General features: G+C 46.4%; 1 protein-coding gene across 1 annotated transcript; it reads right to left on the reverse strand.

Annotated features, from left to right (window-relative positions):
* Positions 1 to 16,246: 16,246 nt before the first annotated feature.
* LOC144688017 (C3a anaphylatoxin chemotactic receptor-like) lies at positions 16,247 to 17,234 on the reverse strand. The gene has a single exon (XM_078554669.1). It carries the CDS (start codon positions 17,228 to 17,230, stop codon positions 16,247 to 16,249), a length of 984 nt encoding a protein of 327 aa, XP_078410795.1. The 5' UTR covers positions 17,231 to 17,234.
* Positions 17,235 to 22,743: the final 5,509 nt, after the last annotated feature.

A 22,743-nucleotide genomic window follows, 5' to 3' on the forward strand; every position in this document is an offset into this window, starting at 1 on the left:
ACCAGGGTAAGGACAGCAGATTTCCTCCCCTAAAGGACATTAGTGAAAAATGGTCTCATGGTCATCATTAGACTTTTAATTTCAGATTTTTTTTTACTGAATTCCAATTCCACCATCTGCCACGACTTTGAAGGCATTACACTGGGACTCTGGATTACTAGTCCAGTGACAATGCCACAATGCCACTCTCTGCTCTGGGGAGGTGTCCGTGAAAGGCAAAAAGACTGCAGCCCTCAGGTTTAGCGACGTGTCACTGGAATTCCTTTGAGACGCCGTGGAGTTCTGCCAGGATGCCCTCTATGCCCACAAGGTAGGCAGCAACGTGACCAACCAGGTTTGGAAGGGGTGGCAGCGGTGGCCAGCGCCAACACCCTGCAAAAGAGGACAACCACCCAGTGCCAAAGAGGATGAATGATCTCCTCTGTTCCGCCAGGGTAAGTCACTCTTCTCATCACTCTTAACTCACACACTCACAAACCCATCACACACCCACAAGGCCCTCACTCACTGCCAGTTCAAGGAACATCACCATTCACTCTCTCACACACATCGTCATTGTCCTCATCCTGTCCATGGGACTACTCACCACCCACACAGGCCAGACATACTTATCATCTGGCCTGACAGGCATCCTGCTTACACTCCCTCCATCTCTATTCATGCAGGACAAGCTGGCACACAACAACAGGGAGAGGTCGCAGACTGGTGGAGAAATGCCTGAAATCAGGGTCCTCACAGACTTTGAAAATAGAGTCATCCAGCTGGCCGGCGATGACCGGGACCGGTCCTGTGCTGACGGTGAGGTCGGTGCTGCTCTACCAAGTGAGGATCCAGCAGCGCAACATCCATCAGACAACCAGACTGGGAGTGATGTGTCCTGTTTTACAGGCCACTGCCAGGCACTAACTATCTCTCCTTGCTTTCTCAGGCACATCTGCCAAACAGCCGACAGAGTCCATGACCCAGGGCCTCCAATCAAGCCCTGAAGAAACCTCTGAAGAGGAATCTGGAGGCACCCTCCCTGAGTTTCCATCACAGCGCTCACCCACACCCTCCACCAGCGCAGAGACACACACCTCGGTGGGACCCAGCTTTAGAATAGCCTCGGGATCACAATCTGGTGAGCACATCGGACTGTCTGGTCTACAGCAGGTGGGGGCAGGGACTTCCCAGGTCCCCGGCACTCGGAGGGCTGCTGGAGGCCAGAATGTTGCTGAGTCCGAGTCAGATGAGGAGCCTCTGGACTTGGTCATGTCACAGTTGCTGGAGCTGTAAAGGCAAGCTCGGGAACATCAGGAAGGGATGTCCGCTGCACTCCTCAGATTGCAAGGCACGATGGAGGAGTCCATCTGTCTTCAGACTGAGGTGATAGCGCCGGCATTGCCAAAGCACTGAAGTCAACACTGGTAGGATGGTGGACGACATGGGGGGGTGTTGGGCAGCTCGATCTCAGTCCAGATACCCCTTCTCCTCAAGGAGTCAGCTTGGGCCCTCGGGCATCCATAGGGAGGAGGGTCAGAAGTACACACCCCGGGGCCATCCATGCGGGTGACTCTGGGAATGTCTGGACCATCCGAGTCCCCTCTTCCTGTGACCTCAGCAGCTCCAGCTCCACAGGCCGAGGAGAGTATCACTGCCACACAGCAGGACCCCGAAAGCAGGCCGGGGCCCTCCAGGTCTCGGCCCTCCACAGGACGCCCACCAAGGTCATCACAGACAGGGTGTCGCAGTCAGCAGGCTGCCTTCACCTCCTCTGTGGATGCCAGGGGAGAACTAAGATGTAGCAGCAGAGTTAGGAAGGTTAAGATGATGTAGTTGCACAGCCGGGGCACGGGTGTTAATCACTTGTACGCAATGTTTACTATTGTAAATAAACTCCCAATAATGTCTCCCTGCCTATGGCTTCTTGTTCTGATGAGCAGTGTTTGTGTCACTCAGATGTGAAACCTTCCTGCACAAGATAAAGGCAGGTGTCTCAGTCCAGACTCTCTTCCCTGTGTAGTGTGTAACCTTCAGACCAAAGTGATGGTCCGGCCTCACACTCACTGGACACATTACTGATGCCTGCACCTCGATGGTGCTGGTCATTGCTGCCAGAATGTCATGGACAGGTGCCAGAGTTCCGTCATTCTCTCTCTGTGCTCTCAGCACCTTTGAGATGGGGCTGGCCTCCATCTCTTCAGCATCTGTGACCAGTGACTGTGCTCCTGAAGGCGTCAGGTGCTGAAGACGGACAAAGGATCAGATGCTTCTAATGTTTCATGGCTGCGTCTCTATGGTAAGACCCTGATCACAGAGCACAAGTGAGCTGCCCTCGGCTAGACAGGAGTCTGCAAGCGAGTAACTATTAGGGCCTCCACTGCGTCTCCATGACAGGAGCATTCTCACAGAGGGTATTCGCGCTGCCATAAGCCAGACTGGAGTCAAATGTTCACAGATGCGATGTGAGGATCTATGGGGTCACCTCACTGCATGTCATCATTACCTTCCACAAATCTGGCAGCTATGAGGGCCTCCCAAGCATGTCTGCCTCATCTGGCCAGTGCGAGGGACTCAACTCATCATCGTCGCCTTCAAGGACCTCCTCATCCTCACCCTCGTCGGCATCCTCCTCATCGGAGGAGACCTCCAGCTCCTCCATCTCCCCCTCAGCCAGCTCCTCTCCCCGTTGCAGCGCCAGGTTGTAAAGGGCGCAGCAGACGACGATGATGTGTGACACCCTCTGCGGACTGTATTGCAGGGCTCCACCAGACCGGTCCAGGCACCGGAACCTCATCTTCAGCATCCTGATGGTCTGCTCCACCAAGTTGTGAGTTGCAACATGAGCCTCATTATAGCGTCGCTCTGCTGCAGTCTGAGGCTGCCGCACGGGTCTCATCAGCCACATCCTCTGCCCCCGAGGAGCCAACCCTGCAGCTTCTGCGAGTGACTGAGAACATAGGAGTCATGGACACTCCCTGGAAACCGTGCACAGACCTGCAGGATGTGTTTGTGGTGGTCACACACCAGCTGCAGGTTCAGTGAGTGGAAGCCCTTGCGGTGGACATGGTTGACCGTATGTAGCAATGGAGATCTGAGCGCCATGTGAGTGCAGTCGATGGCACCCTGCACCTGTGGGAAACCCGAGATCTGGGCGAATCCAATCGCTCTTGTATCCTGGATGTCCTGGTCCCAGATGAAATGCACAAAGTTGTGTGCCCTCCCGAAGATGGCACCTGTGACCTCACGGGTGCATTTGTGAATGGAGGCTTGTGATATCCCACAGAGATCACCTGTGGAGCCTGAAAGGAGCCACTGGTGTAGAAATTGAGCACTGTGGTCACTTTCACAGCCACTGGCAGTGGATACCCTCCATGTCCCTGTGGCGCCAAGTCCTGCAGCAGGTGGCAGATGTGGGTGACCAGTTCCCTAGACATGCGCAGTCTTCAGCAACACTGGTTCTCGGTCATCTGCAGCAATGAAAGACGGTGTCTATAGACCCTGGGTCTAGCTCGGCGCTGACCAGCGACAGCTCACTGTGGCTCTTCAGCGGCCTGTGCAGGAACCCCGGCCGCCCCTTCTTCCTGACGATGCTGCTCCTGCCTCTGCACAGCCAGGAGCCTCAGTAACTCTCTCCTCCATCATCTTCACTCTCTGTAGGCCAACAGGCATACAGCTAGGTCACCAAGCCACATGCTCCTGATGTACTCCTCCTGCAGGATGAAAAAGAGAGACATGTGGTTAGCATGGATTTACTAGGAACCTGTCCAGGTTAAGCTTGAAGGCCCCTTAATGCTTCCCGGAGAGTGCTGACCACCACTGGGATGGCCAGAGTTTAGTGTGCTGCATGGCTGCCCGAAACCCCACCCACCTCCGTCCCACTCCACCCGACCGACTGGCAGCAGCTTTGCCCATTGGACTGCACCCTGTGCTCTCAGCTCAGGGACAGACATTCTCCTAACCCACACTGCAAGGCTGCACTGTTAGCTTGAACCATGGGGGAGACTGGTCCAAACCGGGGTGATGACATTGCAAGGGGCTGTGAACACCTCCAGAGCACTTGGCACTTTGATGCCCCTGTGTTGCTTGAGTGGGCAGAGAAGCTGGAGGCCCGACTCCAGTCATATCGATGTGGCTGCGCCTGAACTGTCTCAGCTGCAGAGGAATGGTCACTTTATACAGGGTTTCCCTAATGTGTGGCCGCTTCCCTCGCCCACCCTACCCCCCACCCTGAATGCCTGTGCGCTACAGTCAACCGCAAGGCAGCACTTGGGCCCTCCCACCCCACCCACAAGTCGCTTCAATGGCAGGGCTGCCCTTGTCCCCGCCCCCCGCCCAAGTCACCTCAACCACAAGGCAGCCATTGCCCCTCCTCCTCCCAATGTACCTGAAGCTTGAAGTCCAACACTGGCCGAGTGCCCCACAATATTACTGTGCACTCACCTCCGAGTTCCCCTCGAAATGCAGCCCGCCAAGTGCAGGACTTTCATATGCAATTGTGAAACACCTTGGCAGGGGGTGGGGGGGGGAACGATTCAAGTAGGATGGCCCAATAACGATATACAGATACATTACAATGAGGCTCCCAACATCCGATGGCGGGAAACGCAGCCCACCATCAGCGGGCCGAGCGGACGATCGCAAACTGGTTTCACGCCTTCGTGAAACCGATCGCGCCATAGAGTCTGCTCACGCTACCGAACATGGCCAACGCCGGTGGGCAGGGAAAATCCCAGCCATAGATACAAAGCCAAGAAGTTTTGCTAAACCTGGATAAAACAGTTTGACCGCACTGTGAGTATGGTTCCCAATTCTGGGCACCTAGAGCATGTGGGAGTGGGGGTGGGGGTGGTGTTTAAAGGCAGTAGGCGGGGGGTGGGAATAAGAAGCAGGAAACAGGAAAAGCACCAAGGCCCATGATTTCTCTCCCTGGCCCTAGTTGGAGCCACTGTTTTTGGGTGACAGGCTCTATCTGTTTCCTTAGGTAAATAATAGGTTCAATAGCACTATAGAGGAGCAGGGAATTATCCTGGCGTTTTGGCCAATATTAAGCCGCATTCACCCATCACCCCCTCGTGCTCACTGGCCTACATCAGCTCCCGATTCAATAACATCTCGAATTAAAATTTCTCACCTTTGTATTCAAATCTCTCTATGGTCTCATCCCTCTCTCTCTCTCTCTCTCCTCAAGTCCTACAACTCTCTGAGATCTCTGCATTTCATATTCTGGCCTCGTGCACATTCCCAATTTTAACCACCCCCCACTACTGGCAGACCTGTCTTCAGCTGCCTGGGTCCTAAGCTCCAGAATTCCCTCCCTGTACCTATCCTCCTCCTCTCCATCTCTCTACCTCTCTGCGTCCTCCTTTAAGACACTCCTCAAAACCGCTTTGACCAAGCTTTCATGGGCCCATATTAATCTCTCCTTATGTGACTCCGTGTCAAGTGATTATCCGATAACAAGCCTGTGACGTGTGTTGGGACATTTTACCATGCTAAAAGTTGGATATAAGTGCAAGTTGCTGTTGTTGCTCGTGTGCTGCTTGTGGGCTCTTGCTGTGCACAAAGTGGCTACTATATTTGCCTGCAGAAAAACCAAAATGACTGCACTTGTAAGTAATGAGCTGGCTGTGAAACACTTTGGAACGTCCAGGGATATGATAAATGGAAATTTGTTCATTATAAAATACGTAAAAATATATAAAATATATATAAATATCATAGGCAACTAAATAATTCAGTGGACATCTGATTAGACTGAAACATCTATAATTATTATGACATTATATTAACGGCTGACAAATGAGTTATGACGTCTAGCTTGCTGAATTATATGATTCATGTCACACATACACACACAGACAAACCAAGTGAGACTGTGTACTTTACGAGGTTCACTCAGTGTAAATTCCATGGCCTTTAAGACAATTCCTGGGGAAATAAACACATTAAGACAGATATTCCCAAACCTTTAACCATCAACACTGTCTACATTTTACATCAAGCCTTTCACTAGCAACCCCAATGTCTCAGCCAGATATTATGATTAAATGATCAAAACGTGACCCATTTCTAATGTTTTAAGATGCCTCGAGGTTGCAGGAGAGGAGGTGGTGGGAAGAGTGTAATTCCCACTCTAGCACACTCCCTTCATTCATTCTCAGAGGTGGGAGTGATGATGGCAAGGCCGACATTTATTGCCCGTCCCCATTTGCCCTGAAAAGGCACAGGTAGAACATCAGAGGCAATGGGACGCTGCATTCTGGAGATGTCAACGTTGCTGATGAGGGTTTCACCAACTGGTTGGAAGAGGTAGAGATGGAAACAGGTGACTTTTTGGAGCTAGAATGAGCATTCGTGGAGGGAGATCTGATCAGGAGCTAAAGGGGTGAATTCAGTTATTGTCTCCGATGAAGAAATATTTTACTGACCCTCAATCACTGTTGTGCGCTCTTAAAATTTTGATTTTAAAATGTTCATCTTTGTTTTCAAATCCCGCCATGGCCCCTCACCCCCCTATCTCTGTAACCTCCTCCAGTCCCACCCCCTCTGAGATATCTGCACTCCTCTCATTCTGGCATCTTGCACGTTTGCAATTTTAATTGTTCAGCCATTTCCTTCAGTTGCCTGGACCCTGGGCTCTGGAATCTCTTCCCTAAACCACTCCAACTCTTTACCTTTCTTTCCATTTTTAAGATACTGCTTAAAGCCTACCTCTTTGACCAAACATTCACTCCCTCCACCACCAACACACAGTGGCAGCAGTGTGTACCATCTACAAGATGCACTGCAGGAATTCACCAAGGCTCCCTTGACAGCAACTCCCAAACCCATGACCACTACCATCTAGAAGGACAAGGGCAGCAGATAGATGGGAACACCATCACCTGCAAGTTCCCCTCCAAGCCACTCACCAACCTGAGTTGGAAATATATCGCCGTTCCTTCACTGTCTCTGGGTCAAAATCCTGGAACTCCCTTCCTAACAGCACTGTGGGTGTACCTACACCACATGGACTGCAGCGGTTCAAGAAGGCAGCTCACCACCACCTTCTCAAGGGCAATTAGGGATGGGCAATAAATGCTGGCCCAGCCAGCGACGCCCACATCCCGTGAACGAATAAAGAACAACTCTAATATCTCCTTATGTGGCTCAGTGTCAAATGTTTGTTTGACAATCACTCGTGAAACATCTTGAGACACTTTACTATATCAAAAGCACTGTATAGAAACGCAGAAAAGTTTGTGAAACAGAAGGAGGCCATTTGGCCCATGTCCCAAACGCAAGCTATTGTTGTTACTTGTAATCGGAACCCACTGACGTCACAGCACGAGGCAACTGGCAGCCATTGCAGAAGGGGGAGGAGGAGGGAGAGTGTCTCCCCCCCACCATTTTTTTGAGACATGTTACGCCTCCCTCACTGACACTCACTCTGAATTCCGATGCCTTCCCCCCCCACTTCAAACTCCTTTCTGCATTTGGCATCTGTCACTGCCGGGAGCTCTCTATCTAAACGTACAGACAGGCTTCCATGCTTAACATGTCCCTCCTGATGATGTTCAGCAAACAACGTACCTTATGTGTAAATTTTTCATGTTCAGTGACTTGAAAAATAAAATAGCAAAGCCATTTCCGCAAGTCCCAGAGCCATCATTGCTGGCAGGTATCTATAAATTTCTGTAATAGGGGGCTGTTATTGCCACAGCAACACATTTTGCCGTGTTTATTCCAATAACGATTTTCACTGTCTTAAATTTTCCATGATAAATTCTTTTAACTTTGCAATAAAATGCCGCATAAATATTAACAACAACTCGACAATCTTGAATTCCCATTAGCATCAAAACTAATGCAGTGTTAATCTTTGCCAAGTGAATCACTGTACATGAATATTTCCAGCCAGCTAATATATGATAAACAGAGTATTTATTGAAAAATAAATCATATACTGATGGGGACAAATTGCATTCCATTCTATTTGAAATGCAAATAGCATCATCACTTCAATTCCCTTTCGCATTAACAAATGGCTAGAATTCTTTTCGCCCCAGTGACTTAATAAAAGGCTATCAATTGCTTACAGGGCAAGATGTCAGAGGTTGCTTTATGCCACATACTCATTCAGAACGTAAGAGATAGGAGCAGGATTAGGCTATTCGGCCCCTTGAGCCTGTTCCACCAATTCAATACAATCATGTCTGATCTTCCAATTCAACTTCATCTTCATCTTCCTGCACTAGCCCCGTATGAAATAGGAACTGGGCACCATCACGTGTTAGAGTTGCCAACTCTTGTTGGACATAATCTGGGAGATTTCAATCACATGATCTCCAATCCCTCCTGCCATAGGTTGTCTAACATGTCCATCTTCACCAGGCCCTGTCTTCCCAGCCAATTAAACTCTTCATTATGATTGGATGATTCTTGACTGTCAGTCAAACAGTTCCCCCCACCCCCCACCCTATTTTCACACATAACAAACGAAATTTGTCCAAAAAAAATTTCTAATACACAATTTTAATGCCCTTATGATTTTGCACTTAGCTTTTTGCTGCAATGCCATCTGGAGGTTAATTTTTAATTCCTGGAGACTTCAGGCCAATCCTGAAGGGTTGGCAACCTAACTGCACGTCAACATTAGCTGAATCCCAAGATGAGAGTTTGAGGTTGTCTGATTGGCTGGACCAGGGTTACCAACCCTCCAGGGTCGTCCTGGAGTCCCCAGGAATTGAACATTAATTTCCAGGACACTGCTGAGGGCAGAAGCCCGAGAAGAATTGTGTTTTATTTCATGTTCTTCGAATGCTGTATTTTAATTAGTCATAAAATTATTGCAGATAAATGTATAAAAAAGGCTGACCGACAGCCAAGAATCATCCAATCGGCTTAACGATGCATCTACTCTGTTTCCAATTGGCAGGGCAAGGTGGAGACTTATGTGGATGGACGTATCAGCTGACCAATGGTAGGACTGAGGGGGTGGGACAGTTGGACACAGGAAGTCATGTGATTGAAAGTTCCATCCAATCACAGTCGGTAACCCTAAGCTACAATTTCTACATCACAACAGTCGCTACACTTAATACTTAAGAAGTATTTGGATGTGCACTTGCGATGCCATGGCATACAAGGCTATGGGCCTAGTGCTGGAAAATGGGATTAGAATAGTTAAGTACTTGTTTGACCAGTGCAGACTCAATGGGCCGAAGGGCCTTTTTCTGTGCTGTAGACCTCTATGACACTTCAAGAGTATGTCATTGGCTGCATAGTGCTTTGGGACATCCTGAAGTTGCTATATAAATGCAGAACCTTTCTTTACCTGTGGCCCAGGTGATGATGGTGGTTCAGGGGACAGGGAAGGGCCATCTTGAGCAGCTCCACAGAATGGTGCAGCTCTAGGGGCCTCATGGGTTTGACAACATCCTCTGTGCCTGCAGTAAGGAAAGCTCCGGTCTGATCTCAGTGAAAAGGGGCTTAAAGGAACAGGAGTAGGCCATTCAGCCCTTCAAGCCTGATCTGACATTCAATCAAATAATAAGTAGATAAATACAAAGGTAAAAAAATAATAAACGCAGCCTTTATTGCAAGGGTGTTGGAGTATAAGAGAAAGGAAGGATTCCTGCCATTATACAGGGCCTCAATGAGACCACACCTGGAGTACTGTGTACAGTTCTGGTCTGCGTACCTAAGGAAGGGCATACTTGCCTTGAAGGAAGTGAAGCGAAGGTCACTAGACTGATCCCTGGAATGAGGGGATTGTCCTTTGAAGAGAGATTGAATAAGACCTGGCCTTATATTCCCTGAAGTTTAGAAGAATAAGGGCTGATCTCATCAACATGCATAAACCTCTTCAAGGGCATGACAGATTAGATGCTGGGCCGCTATTTCTCATGGCGAGAGAGTCTAGAACATGGGATCAAAGTCTCAGGATAAGGCATCGGCCATTTCGGACTGAGATGAGGAGAAATTTCTTCACTCATAGGGTTGCGAAACCTTGGAATTCTCTACCCCAGGGGATTCTGGATGCTCGGTCACTGAATATAAGCAAGACCAAGGTCAATAGAGCTTTGGGCTCTAAGGAAATCAAAGAATGTGCAACCGTGATCGGATAGAGTCTGTCCGGGTAGAATTAGGAATAAGAAGGAATCTGTTATCCTATAGGGAGGATATTATAGACCCATGAATAGGGAAAGAAATCAGAGGTGAAATTTCTAGACAATTTACGAGAGGTACACAGCACTAACAGTTATAGCAATGAGGGACTCTCAACATCCCCCAGGTCAATACATGAGGGATTCATGTCAGTTCACAGAGAAAGGTGGAAGTGGGACTGGAAGGATAAAATAAAGAAAGAATTGCATTTCTATAGCGCCTTTCACAACTTTACAACATCCCGAGATGTTTTACAGGCAATAAACCTTTTGCAACGTAGTCACTGTTGTAAAGGAGGGAAATGCTGCAGCCAATTTGTGCATAGCAAGCTCCCACAAACGACACTGAGATAATGACCAAGATAACCCGTTTCCAGTGCTGGTCGAGGGATCGATATTGGCCAGGAAACTGCAGAACTCTTCTTCAAATTAATGTTGCAGGATTTTCTACATTCACCTGAGTATATTCAAGACTGAGATTGATAGATTGTTGGTTTTCTCAGGGAATCAAGTGAGATGGGGAGCAGGCAGGAAAGTTGAGTTGAGGCGGATTAGCCATGGTTGTATTGAATGGTGAAGCAGGCTCAATTTGCCAAATGGTCTTCCCCTGCTCCTTATCTTCCTCTCATCTTCTTATAGACAGGGCTTTGGTTTGACATCTTGCATAAGGGGCAGCATCTCCAACTACGAATTACTCTCAACATTGCACTGCAAGTGTCAGCCTAGATATTCAAGTCCCTGGAGCGAGACCTGACCTAGTGACTCAGAGCTAAGGGTGCTGCACACTGAGCCACAACTACCAATTAGCTAGCTTTGTGTTTATTTGCATGGACCATGAATCAGATAGGCTGATCGACAGGTACCAATTCCTGATGGATGTTGCTGCTGTGCATTGCTCTCTACTGAGGGCACTGAAGTGTAAAATTCATCCTTTGTTGTCAGGAATGTTAGAGTAGCACAAGGCAGTGAGCCAATTGCAGATTCACAGCACACTCGTGTGGTGAGAGAGCAGACCACAAGTGATAACTATTTGGCAGTTAAGTCTCAGTTCTAAATAAAGCACACAGGATTTCAAGATTAGAGAGAAGAAGATGGCATTTTGTTTTTCAAGATGAAATCTAGGAACAGGAAGAGGCCATTCAGCCCCTCGAGCCCATTCCGCCATTCAATTCAAATATGGCAAATCTCTACCTCAACTCCATCTACCCTCATTTGTTCCATAGCCCTAATCACCTTACCCAACAAAAGTCTACCAATCTCGTTTTTGAAATGTTCAATTGACTCCCAGCCTCAGAAGCGTTTTGAGGGAGACAGTTCCAGATTCCCACTCCCCTTTGTGTGAAGAAGTGCTTCCTGACATCACCCCTGAACGGCCTGGTTCGAATTTTAAGTTTCCACCCCTTCATTCTGGGCTCCCCTTCCCCACCAGAGGGAGTAGTTTCTCTTTATCTACCCTATCAAATATCTACCCTATTAAATCCTTTAATCACCTTAAACACCTCAATTAGATAATCTCTTAATCTTCTATTGTTAGAGGAATGCAAGACTAGTCTATGCAAATCTGTCCTCATAATTTGTTGAAGGGTCATGAGGACTTGAAACGTCAACTGTACTCCTCTCCGCCGATGCTGCCAGACCTGCTGAGTTTTTCCAGGTGTTTCTGTTTTTGTTTTGTCCTCATAATTTAACCCTTTTAGTCTGTTTATCCAGTAAAGACTCCAGAGTGGCAGGTTTGTCTTGTACCTGAAATTATCACCTGGTCTCCAGCTGATAATATGGTTCCAGTAATGCTGGATAACAGACAAGTATTGGCCCGGGGACACAAGTGCTGTGTCCACAATGCCAATGATGCAAATTAGGTCAAACTTAAACTGTGCGGAGATCTGTAAACATGCCCAGTTGGTTGTTTAGATCTGCGGGATATGATTCACACAGAAATCTCCATGAAGCATTCCCCAGCACCACACGGTGGGGCTGTCAATCCACCTCTTCCGCTGGCTTCTGGCTTCCAAGCAGATCTGTGGACTGACAGCACCAGGGCCACATTAAACTTTAATAGCATTAGATTGAGAGCCAAGTAATCAGGAACACTTCTCAGTTTCCTTCTTTGAGCTTTTTGAAAGCTCTCATGAGTGTCCAGTGAGAGATAAGATAGACACTAACTCATTTCATTTGCCTCTCCATGTAAATTACAGTTTAACATCATGAACCCTCTCTCCTGGGTTATAATGAATATTAGAAATCTGCTGTGTCATTGCTATGAATTGGAGCAGGTGCTACATTGCTGAGATACCCACCGACTCAGTCAGGGAGGGTCCTGCTCCTGAGCCAGTCTAGCTGCGAGTTAAGTGCTTTTATTAGGTTGTTCATGTCCTCGAGTCACCTCGGAGTGTCATGTACAGTCAATAACTTTTGGAGTTTAATCTCTGTTGTTATATAGGCAAAATGAAAAAAAAAAGACTTGCCAGCTGTCTCAAAGCACTTTACAAAGACCTTTGTGGGGTGGGGTGGTGGGGTAGTCACTGTTGTAATGTAGAAAATGCAGCTGTCGATTTGCACACAGCAATACAATGAAATGAAGGGCCAGTTAATCAGGTTACTCGATGGTGCTGGTTAAGGTGGGAATGCTGACCAGGATGCAGGAGAAGCCCCCAGGCTGTTCTTCACAATAGTGCCATGGGATCCACCTAGGAGGGCAGACAGGGCCTCAGCTTTAAAGTCTCATCAAAAAGACAGCACATCTGACAGTGTAGCACTCCATCAGTACTGCACTGGCAGTGTCAGCCTGGATTAGGAGCACAAAGTTTTTTAAGTGGCACTTGAACCCCCCACCTTCTAGCTTATTGGCAGGAGTGTCACCCAATGAGCCTTACTTAGAGAACTCCGTGCTAATGGAATCTCTCCCTTGCAATTGAGCAAGCAGATGAGGACCTCCACTCAACACCTCATCAAAAAGGGAGTGCCGCCAATGACAGAACACTTTTTTAGGATTACATTGGAGCGCCAGCCTCAGTTATGTGATCGAGTCCTGGGGTACAGGCACCAGCTGTCTTCGAATATCCTGAAGTGCATTGTGTTAACTATGGCATTCTGCCCCAGGATTTAATAGCCTTGATCAACAATTGGAGCTTACAGCTATGTCATTTGGGAAGGATATTCGAAGACAGCTGGTGCCTGTACCCCAGGATAAAGCACCACTCCAGGAACACAGGTAAATTATCACATAAAAATGATTGGCAAAATAAAACAAGAATTTGCATTTATATAGCAGCTTTAATGTAGTTAAATGCCCAGTAAGATGCTTCACACAAGCGATGACCAGTCAAAGAAAGGCATTAGGGCAGGTGATTAGGTCAAAGAGTTTGGTTTGAAGGAATATTTTAAAGCAGGAGAGAGCGGTAAAGAGTTTATGGAGGGAATTCCAGAGTTTAGGGCCAAAGCAAATCAATGGTGAAATGTATACTCACCACGGCTCCTTAGACAGCACCTTTCAAATCCATGACCTCTGCCACCTAGAAGGACAAGTGCAGCAGACACATGGGAACACCACCACCTGCAAGTTCCCCTCCAAGCCACACACCATCCTGACTTGGAAATATATCGCCATTCCTTCACTGTCACTGGATCAAAATCCTGGAACTCCCTCCCTAACAGCACTGTGGGTGTACCTACACCACATGGACTGCAGCGGTTCAAGAAGGCAGCTCACCACCACCTTCTCAAGGGCAATTAGCAATGGCTAATAAATACTTGCCTAACCAGTGACGTCCACATCCCATGAATGTTTAAAAAGTATGGGGTTGCCAACCTTCCAGGATTGGCCTGAAGTCTCCAGGAATTGAAGATCAATCTCCAGGACACTGGTGTGTGCAACCCTGGAGAAAAATCCTAAACAGGATAGTTTTTTTAAAAATTCTCCTTAAACATTTCTCTTTACCAAACTTAAAAATATTGAAAATGGGAAAAAAAAAGGCTGTTTGGCTGACAGTCAAGCATCATCCAACTGGGTAATGAGTCTTTTTGCTTTCCAGTTGGTGTAGGAAAGCAGTATGTCACAAGGATGGGCGTGTTGCCCGACTAATGGCTGGAGCGTGGGGGCAAGTCATGTGATGGAACCTCCAGGAATACACTTAATCACAGATGAAAACTCTGGTGAAGTGATGGAAATTGGGACGCGCAAGAAATCAGGAATAGCGGAGTGCAAAGATCTTGGAAAGTTTTAGGAGCTGGAGGAGGGTACAGAGGTAGGGAGAGCTGTAGAATTGGCTGGAGGAGGTTACAGAGAAGGGGAGGGGGTAAGGCCATGAAGGGGTGTGAATGCAAGGATGAAAATTTTAAAATTCTCCCCAGGACCAGGAGCCAGTGTAGGTCAGCGAGCAAAGAGGGCAATGGGTGAATGGAAATTGCTGCAAATTAGGTACAGGGAGCAGAATTTTGGATGGGTTGAACAGTATACAAAGTTGTGCATTGTGTTTTGCACTGTTTAATGCTGACATTTTCCACCACTTATATAAGTTCTCTAGCATCCGGGTTGTGAGGTGTTGCAGTGTCAATGTACCATATCAGACTATTGAACTTTTACAAAGAAATAACATGTTGAGAACATGACAGACCAACCACTCAACATTCAGCAAGAAGGAGTTTATTAAGTCGGCAAAAATGATTTGACAGGCACATCCCGACACCTACAATGTAAACATACAATGACTACTTATTCAGGACATGACTGCAGCCTAAGGGTTACACAACATGAGATTAAGGACAGGACTGATTATGTAAATACAGCATTTACTAGCATACACCATCTCACTAAAGAGGCTTGCAAATCATTTCACCTGGTTTGTAAACACAGACATCGTGATGGGATTGGTGGAACAGTAATGGTTTCACAACACTAATCAGATCCAAAATCCTCTGCTTTCCCCGAGGGAAGAATTCCCCTTCCTAATCATAGGCAGTGTCGCGTTTTGCTGCAGTGTGATTACATTTCTCAGCATGAGGCAAATATCCCTCTGATTGTCAACCTGGCCATCCCCCTCTCCCATCGCTGAACAATACCTAAAAGAGTAAATTAGCAGGAAACTTCATAGGGTCAACTTGTCAAACCCTGGAATTTGGCAATATGCCGTGACCGGGTGTCGGGAAATGGTGGGCATGCTGCTCGATTTCACAAGGTGGGCACACGCTGAGTGAGCACCCCACCACTGAGCAGGGACCTCGAAAATCTAGCATCATGTCATAACCTCCGGTGGTTGCTAAGTTTACATGAGACACTGTGCCTAAGGTGCGACAAGTTCCGATATTTCAAATCCATTTTGCCATGTCCCACAAAAAGTCAAGTTACAATATGAAATCATTCCATCACCATTGAATGTACATTTTCAGCAAATTGCATATTATGATAACTGTCTAGCTAGCAGTCTTGAATATCTAGACAGCTACACAGAATTTTAATATATGCAGATTCCCAAATGCTCAAAGCGACAGTATAAAACACTATAGTCCTTGGAATGATCCCAAACACCACTGTACATACTTATAACTGGGTTATTAATTCTCCATCTGGTACATGTCAGTTTGTAATTTCAATTCACAACTGAAGCTTTTCAATGTAGCAGCTTCACCAATGTGGCTGGTTTGATTGTTAAGTTCAATAATAATATTAATAATATTTTAGTTTAGTTTAGAGGTAATTAATATAAGATTGTCACCGAGAACTCAAATTGGCAGTTCAGGAGAACCTTCTCCACCCTGAGAGTGGTGAGGATGTGGAACTCACTGCCACAGGAGGTGGATGAGGTGAATAGTGCAGACACATCTAAAGGGAAGCTGGGTAAACACACGAGGGAGAAAGGAATCATAAGGAATGCTGATAAGGTGAGATGAAGAGGATGGGGGAAGGCTCATCTGAAGCATAAACACCAGTACAACTGCCAACTCCAGCATGATGCCACCGTCAAACATATCTACCCCTCACCCCCACCACCCCCCCCCTCCGCATTCCGTAGGGATAATTCCCTCCAGGACACCCTGACACATGTACCAGAACATCAAAGAGGGACGACACAGCCACGTCATACCAGGCCTAAAGACGAACATCTTTACTGAAGTCTCCTTTAGGCCATGACTCTGCTTGGTCTACTCTCAGACCGAGATCCACTGTAACTTATCTCCTCGTGGAAGGCTCTCAGTGCCATCTGGATCCTCTTCTTGAACTGAAAGGTAGACCCACGGCCAATGAATACGTAAAGGATGGGGTTGATGCAGCTGTTGGCGTAGGCCAGGCTGGTGACTATGGGGAGCCAGAATCTAAAGTCCTCATCAGTTGTGGCATGTATAATGCTTAGCACGTGGAAGGGCACCCAACAAATGAAGAACGCCACGATAATCATGCTGGTGATCTTGCACGATTTGGCCGAGGCATTCTTCCACCTACGTCTCACCTTAAACGTGATGATGCTGTAGCAGACAGCAATGGTAATAAACGGGATAATGAAAGCCAGGACAAATCTCACCACAATAAAGCCATGGAGGTCTCCACCCTCACTGTAGGAACAGTATGTCTTCCCACTGAGTGTGTCTTCTTCAGTCCCTCGGATCAGGAAATATGGATAGCTGGCGATCGCAGCCAATAGCCATATGAACAGAGAAACTACTTTGGCAAAATTAACCGTTCTTTCGTTTTGATGCCAAACAGGCGACATGACTGAGAAACACCGATCGAGGCTGATCACAGCCAGTGTGAAGACACTAACAAACATGTTTAGGTGGTTGACGAAGCCGAGCAATTTGCACATGAAGCTTCCAAATGGCCAATGAGTCTTCAGGGCCAAGTGAGCGATGGAAAAGGGTAACATGGCCGTGAAGATTAAGTCTGCTGTTGATAAATGCATAAGCCATATCATGCTGACTGACTTCCTCACTGCTCTTCCTGCGATCCACATGACCAGCATGTTTCCTGAAATTCCCAGCAGACAGATGACACAGAAAATCAGCAGAGGGGCAAGTAACACCTCCTCATCATCTAGTATAGCGGGAAAGTATGATGTGAAGGCAAACAGAGCTAAATAATCGTCATCAAGCATCGGAGTATAAGACATCTTTAACGACCCTATCTGTCTTCCTGTGAAATAAACAATATATTGTCAATATATTCACATTACTAAACAAATAAGTGACCAAATACAAGGACGCAGATAGACAAATCACTAAAAGTAGTGATACAGGTTACTAAGACCATTAAATAAAAACAATTCAAACACAGGAGTACATTTTTAAATGGGTGGACTTAAAAAGCAGGAAAGTTACGTTAAACTTGTTGATACCTAAGAGTTCACCATTTTGGTTTCCGAATTGCAAAGGGGATATAGAGGCACTGGCAAAGGTCCAGTAATGATTTACAAGGATGATACCAGAAATGGAAGGGAAGGAGAGATCAAACAGGCTGGGGCTTTTTTCTCTAGAAGAGAGAAGGATAAGGGGTGACCTAATAGAGGTCTTTAAATTACGTAAGGCTTTGATTCGGGTAGCTGCAGAAAATATGCTTTTACTTGTGGGGAAGTCCAGAACCACAGGCCATCAATATACGATAGTCACTAATTAATCCAATCAGGAATTCAGGAGAAACTCCTTCACCCACAGAGGGGTGAGAATGTGGAACTCATTACCATCGGGAGTGGCTGAGGTGAATAGTGTGGATACATTTAAGCGGAAGCTAGATAAACGTATGAGGGAGAAAGAAATAGAAGGAGATGCTGATAGTTAGATCAGAGTGGGAGGAGGCTCATGTGCAGCATAAACACCAGAATGGACTAGTTGGGCCAAATGGCCTGTTTCAGAACTGTAAAGTACCGTGCAATACTACGAAGTCTAACAAACAGCTGTGAGACATAGACACATAGCAGCATCCTGTAAGTACATGTTCTTTCTTTGATATTGGTATTGAGCGTAAGATGGTTCATTTCCCAGGGACTGATATCTCGCACTGTGAGCATCAAGTTGACCTTAAAAAGAGAACACTACCCTAAACTGCTCAAGGGTGCAGACAATGAAATAAAGCCACAATCAGCAAAGCACCAAAAGGCTGCACTCGAGCTGGCCACTGGAATCTTCCAGAAGCTGCTTTCAAGTATCTATGCCAAGAGAGCAACCTACAGCAAAAAGCTCAGAAAATTAGCATTCTGACAGCTCTAGGCTGATGACTGTCATCCCACCCAGCCCTCCTGCCACAAAAGCAAATTACAGTGGGAAATCTGACATTTTTTTTTAAAAATGCATAAAAACTCACTAAAAAATCGAATGTGCAACCTGTAGGCTTGATTATTAAATTTTTCATACAAAGCAGGAAATGCTGGTAAGACTCGGCAGGTCTGGCAGCATCTGTGGAGAGAGAAACAGAGTTAATGTTTCAGGTCAATGATCTCTTGTTACAACCTGGGAAAGTTAGAGATGTAACAAGTTTTAAACAAGCACTGTAACAAAACAATGGGTGGTCTTTAAGGAGATGCTTCAGGTACAGGCTAGGTACATTCCAACAGGGGGTGAAAGGGAAGAGAACCAAAACCAGGATTCCTTGGATGATGAGGGAGATAGAGCTGATGATGAAATGAAGAGTGCATATGTATGATATATGTGAGGTGAATTCTTCAACCAAGAACCAGGTCAAATACAATAAGTTGAGAGGGGAAGTGAAGAGGAAAATAAGACTGGCAAAGAGAGAGTGTGAGAAAAGGATGTCAGTTAACATAAAAGGGAACCCAAAAATCAGCTTCCAGCATGTAAATAGTAAGTGGGTAGTAAGAGTCAGGGTGGGGCCTATTAGGGAAAAGAGAGTGATATATGCTTAGAGACAAAGGGTAAGGTTACAATACCTAATGAGTACTTTGTATCAAGGATTACTAAGGAAGAGGATACTGATAAAATATTGGTAGAAGAGGAGATGATAGAGGTAATGGATGGGGTGAAAAGTGAGAGGCAGAATGCGTTAGAAACACTGCCTAGAATGGATAAGTCACCTGGTCTGGATGGCTTCCATCTCAGGTTGCTAAAGGAAGTGGCGGTGGAGATAGAGGGAGGGTTTGCCATTATCTACCAATCTTCCCTAGATATGAGGGAGGTGCCAGAGGATTGGACAGTGGCAAATAAGATACCTTTATTCAAGAAAGGGTGTAAGGACACTCCTAGTAAATACAGGCCGGTCAGTTTAACATCAGTGGTGGGTAAGGTTTTAGAAACAATAATCAGGAAAAATCAACATATACTTGGAGAGGTTTGAGTTAATTAAGGAGAGGCAGATCGTGCTTGACTAATTGAATTTTTTGATGAAGTAACAGAGAAGGTTGATGAAGGGAATGTGGTGGATGTTGTCTATATAGATTTTAAGAAAGTATTTGACAAAGCACCACACAAAAGACTAGTTAACAAAATTGAGGCTTATGGAATAGGAGGGTCAACCTGGATTAAAAAATTGGCTTAAGGACAGAAAACAATGAATCATGGTAGATGGTTGTTTTTCAGACTGGAGGATGGTAGACAGTGGTGTTCCCCAAGGGTCAGTGCTAGGACCACTGCTTTTTAGATAAATATGAATGACTTAGATATTGGAATACAGAGTAAAATTTGAAAATTTGCTGATGATACCAAACTTGGTGGTGTGGCAAACAGTGTGGGCGATACCAAATGACTGCAACAAAACATAGATAGGCTAGCAGAATGGGCAGACAAGTGGCAGAAAGAATTTAATACAGATTTAGCAGAAGAGATAAGGAGAGCCAATATAGACTTAATGGCACAATTCTAAAGAGTGTGTAGGGACAGAGAGACCTGGGTTTCATGTGCATTAATCTTTGAAGGTAGCAGGACATATTGAGAGAGTGGTTAGCAAAGCAAATGGAATCTAAAACGTCATAAATAGAGGCTGAGTGCAAAAGCAGGGAAATGATGCTGAAAATGTATAAAGCTCTGGTTAGGTCAGTACTAGAGTATTGAGTCCAGTTCTGGCCCCCACACTTCAGGGAGGATGTGAGCGTCCTTGAGAAGGTGCAGAGGAGGTTCTGAGGTGAGGAATTTTAGTTACAAGGTTAGGTTTAGAGAAGCTGGGGTTGTTCTTCTTGGAGCAAAGCAGATTGAGAGATTTGATAGAGACGTACAAGATTATTATAGGTTTAGATAAGGTAGACAAGAAAAAACCATTCCCATAAGCTGATGTTACAAGGGCTAGGGGACACAGATTTAAGGTTTGCGCAAGAGATACTCGGGGAATGTGAGGAAGAACCTTTTTTTATGCAGTGAGTGGTAATGACCTGAAACTCGCTGCCTACCCGGATGATGGAAGTGAAGACAATCAATGAGTTCAAAGGGAATGGGATAGGAATGTGTAGGAAATAAACTTGCAGGACTTCTGGAATAGAGCAGGACAATGGGACTGACTGGATTGCTCTACAGGCACCAGCAAGGATTGAATGGGCCAAATGTCCTCCTCTGCTGTACTTTTTATTCTTTCATGGGATGTGGACATCACTGGTGCAGCCAGCATTTGCTGCCCATCCCTAATCGCTACAACTAAGTACCTTGCGCTTAGAGAATTAAGCATCAACCACATCGCTGTAAGTCTGGAGTCACATGTAGGTAAGGGCAACAGATTTCCTTCCCTAAAGGATGTTAGTAAACCAGATGGATTTTTGTGACAATTGAAGGTCACCAGAGCCTAGCTTTGAGTTCCAGATGTTTAAAATTAATTAATTGAACTTAAATTCCACCAGCTGCCAAGGTTTGAACCCCTGACCCCCAGAGCATAAACCTGGGCCTCTGCATTCCTCGTGCAGTGAGGTTACCACCATGCCACCATCTCCCCTAAAAGAGCATTGACTCTTACACTGGCACAGAAGCAGAGAAAGGGAAGAAGCCTGTGAGGACTGGTAGCTTGAGGGCAGGAGAGATTAAATGACTAAAGGGATGATGGTGCAAGGCAGAAGGAGATGGTAATGTGGCCAAAGTAAGGAAACAAAGTTGGGTGTGGAGGAGGTGTGAATGGCAACTACCAAATCATTCCCAACAGCTGATGTTCAAAACTTGGAAATATATCGGCCGTTCCTTCACTGTCACTGGGTCAAAATCCTGGAACTCCCTCCCTAATAGCACTGTGGGTGTACCTACACCACATGGACTGCAGCAGTTCAAGGAGGCAGCTCACCACCACTTTCTCAAGGAGCAATTAGGGATGGGCAATAAATACTGGCCCAGCCAGCGACACCCACATCTCATGAATGAATTAAAAAAAGCAATGGGAATAGTTTGGTTATGATTATGAGCTAATTTGAGTTGTGTTCATTTGTTTCTAGGAATCTTCTTCCAAGTTCTCCCTCAGTCTCAGTTGTGATTCAGTGAACTCATAGACGTTTACAGCACAGAAGGAGGCCATTCGGCCCATCGTGTCTGTGCCAGTGAACAAAGACCTGACTACACTAATCTCATTTTCCAGCACTTGGCCCGTAGTCCTGGAAGCTATGGCAATGCAAGTGAATATCTAAATACTTCTTAAATGTTATGAGAGTTTCTGACTCAACCACCCTTTCAGGCAGTGAGTTCCAGACTCCCACCACCCTCTGGGTGAAAAAATTCCCCTCAACTCCCCTCTTAGCCTTCTACCTCTTACCTTAAATCTATGCCCCTGGTTATTGACGCCCCTACTAATAGAAAAAGTGCCTTCCTATCCACCCTATCTATGCCCCTCATAATCTTATACACCCCTATCAGGTCCCCTCTCAACCTTCGCTGCTCCAAGGAAAACAACCCCAGCCTACCCAATCTTTCCTCATAGCTCAGACCCTCCAGCCCAGGCAACATCCTGGTAAATCTCCTCTGCACCCTCTCCAGTGCAATCACATCCTTCCTATAATGTTGTGACCAGAACTGCACACAGTACTCCATTTGTGGTCTAACCAGAGTTTTATACAGTTCCAGCGTAACCTCCCTGCTCTTGTACCCTCAGCTAATAAAGGCAAGTATCCCAAATGCCTTCTTAACCACCTTACCTACCTGCCCTGCTACCTTCAGGGATCTGTGGATATGCACACCAAGGTCCCTCTAATCTTCAGTACTTTCCAGGGTCCTACCATTCACAGTGTAAGCCCTTGCCTTGTTAGCCCTCCCCTAGTGCATTACCTCACACTTTTCCAGTTTGAATTCCATTAGCCACTGCTCTGCTCACCTGACCAGTCCATTGATATCCTCCTGCAGTTTAGGGCTATCCTCCTCACTATTTACCACCCTACCAATTTTTGTGTCATCCGTGAACTTCTTGATCACACCCCCTACATCTAAGTCCAAATCATTTATCTACACCACAAACAACAAGGGCCCCAGCACCGAGCCCTGCGGAACCCCACTGGAAACAGACTTCCAGTCACAGAAACATCCCTCTACCATCACCCTCTGCTTCCTGCCTCTCAGCCAATTTTGGATCCAACTTGCCACTTTGGCTTCCATCCCATGGGATCTTACTTTCTTGACCAGTCAGCCATGAGGGACCGTATCAAAAGCCTTGCTAAAGGCCACGTAGACCACATCAAATGCATCACCCTCATCAACACTCCTGGTTAACTCCTCAAAAAAT

This window comes from Cetorhinus maximus, chromosome 12 (genome assembly GCF_964194155.1).
Source record: "Cetorhinus maximus chromosome 12, sCetMax3.hap1.1, whole genome shotgun sequence".
NCBI lineage: Eukaryota > Metazoa > Chordata > Chondrichthyes > Lamniformes > Cetorhinidae > Cetorhinus > Cetorhinus maximus.

Bases quoted from the DNA above. Each gene is read 5' to 3' on its own strand.
- LOC144688017 (XM_078554669.1), bottom strand. From the start codon at position 17,230: ATGTCTTATACTCCGATGCTTGATGACGATTATTTAGCTCTGTTTGCC.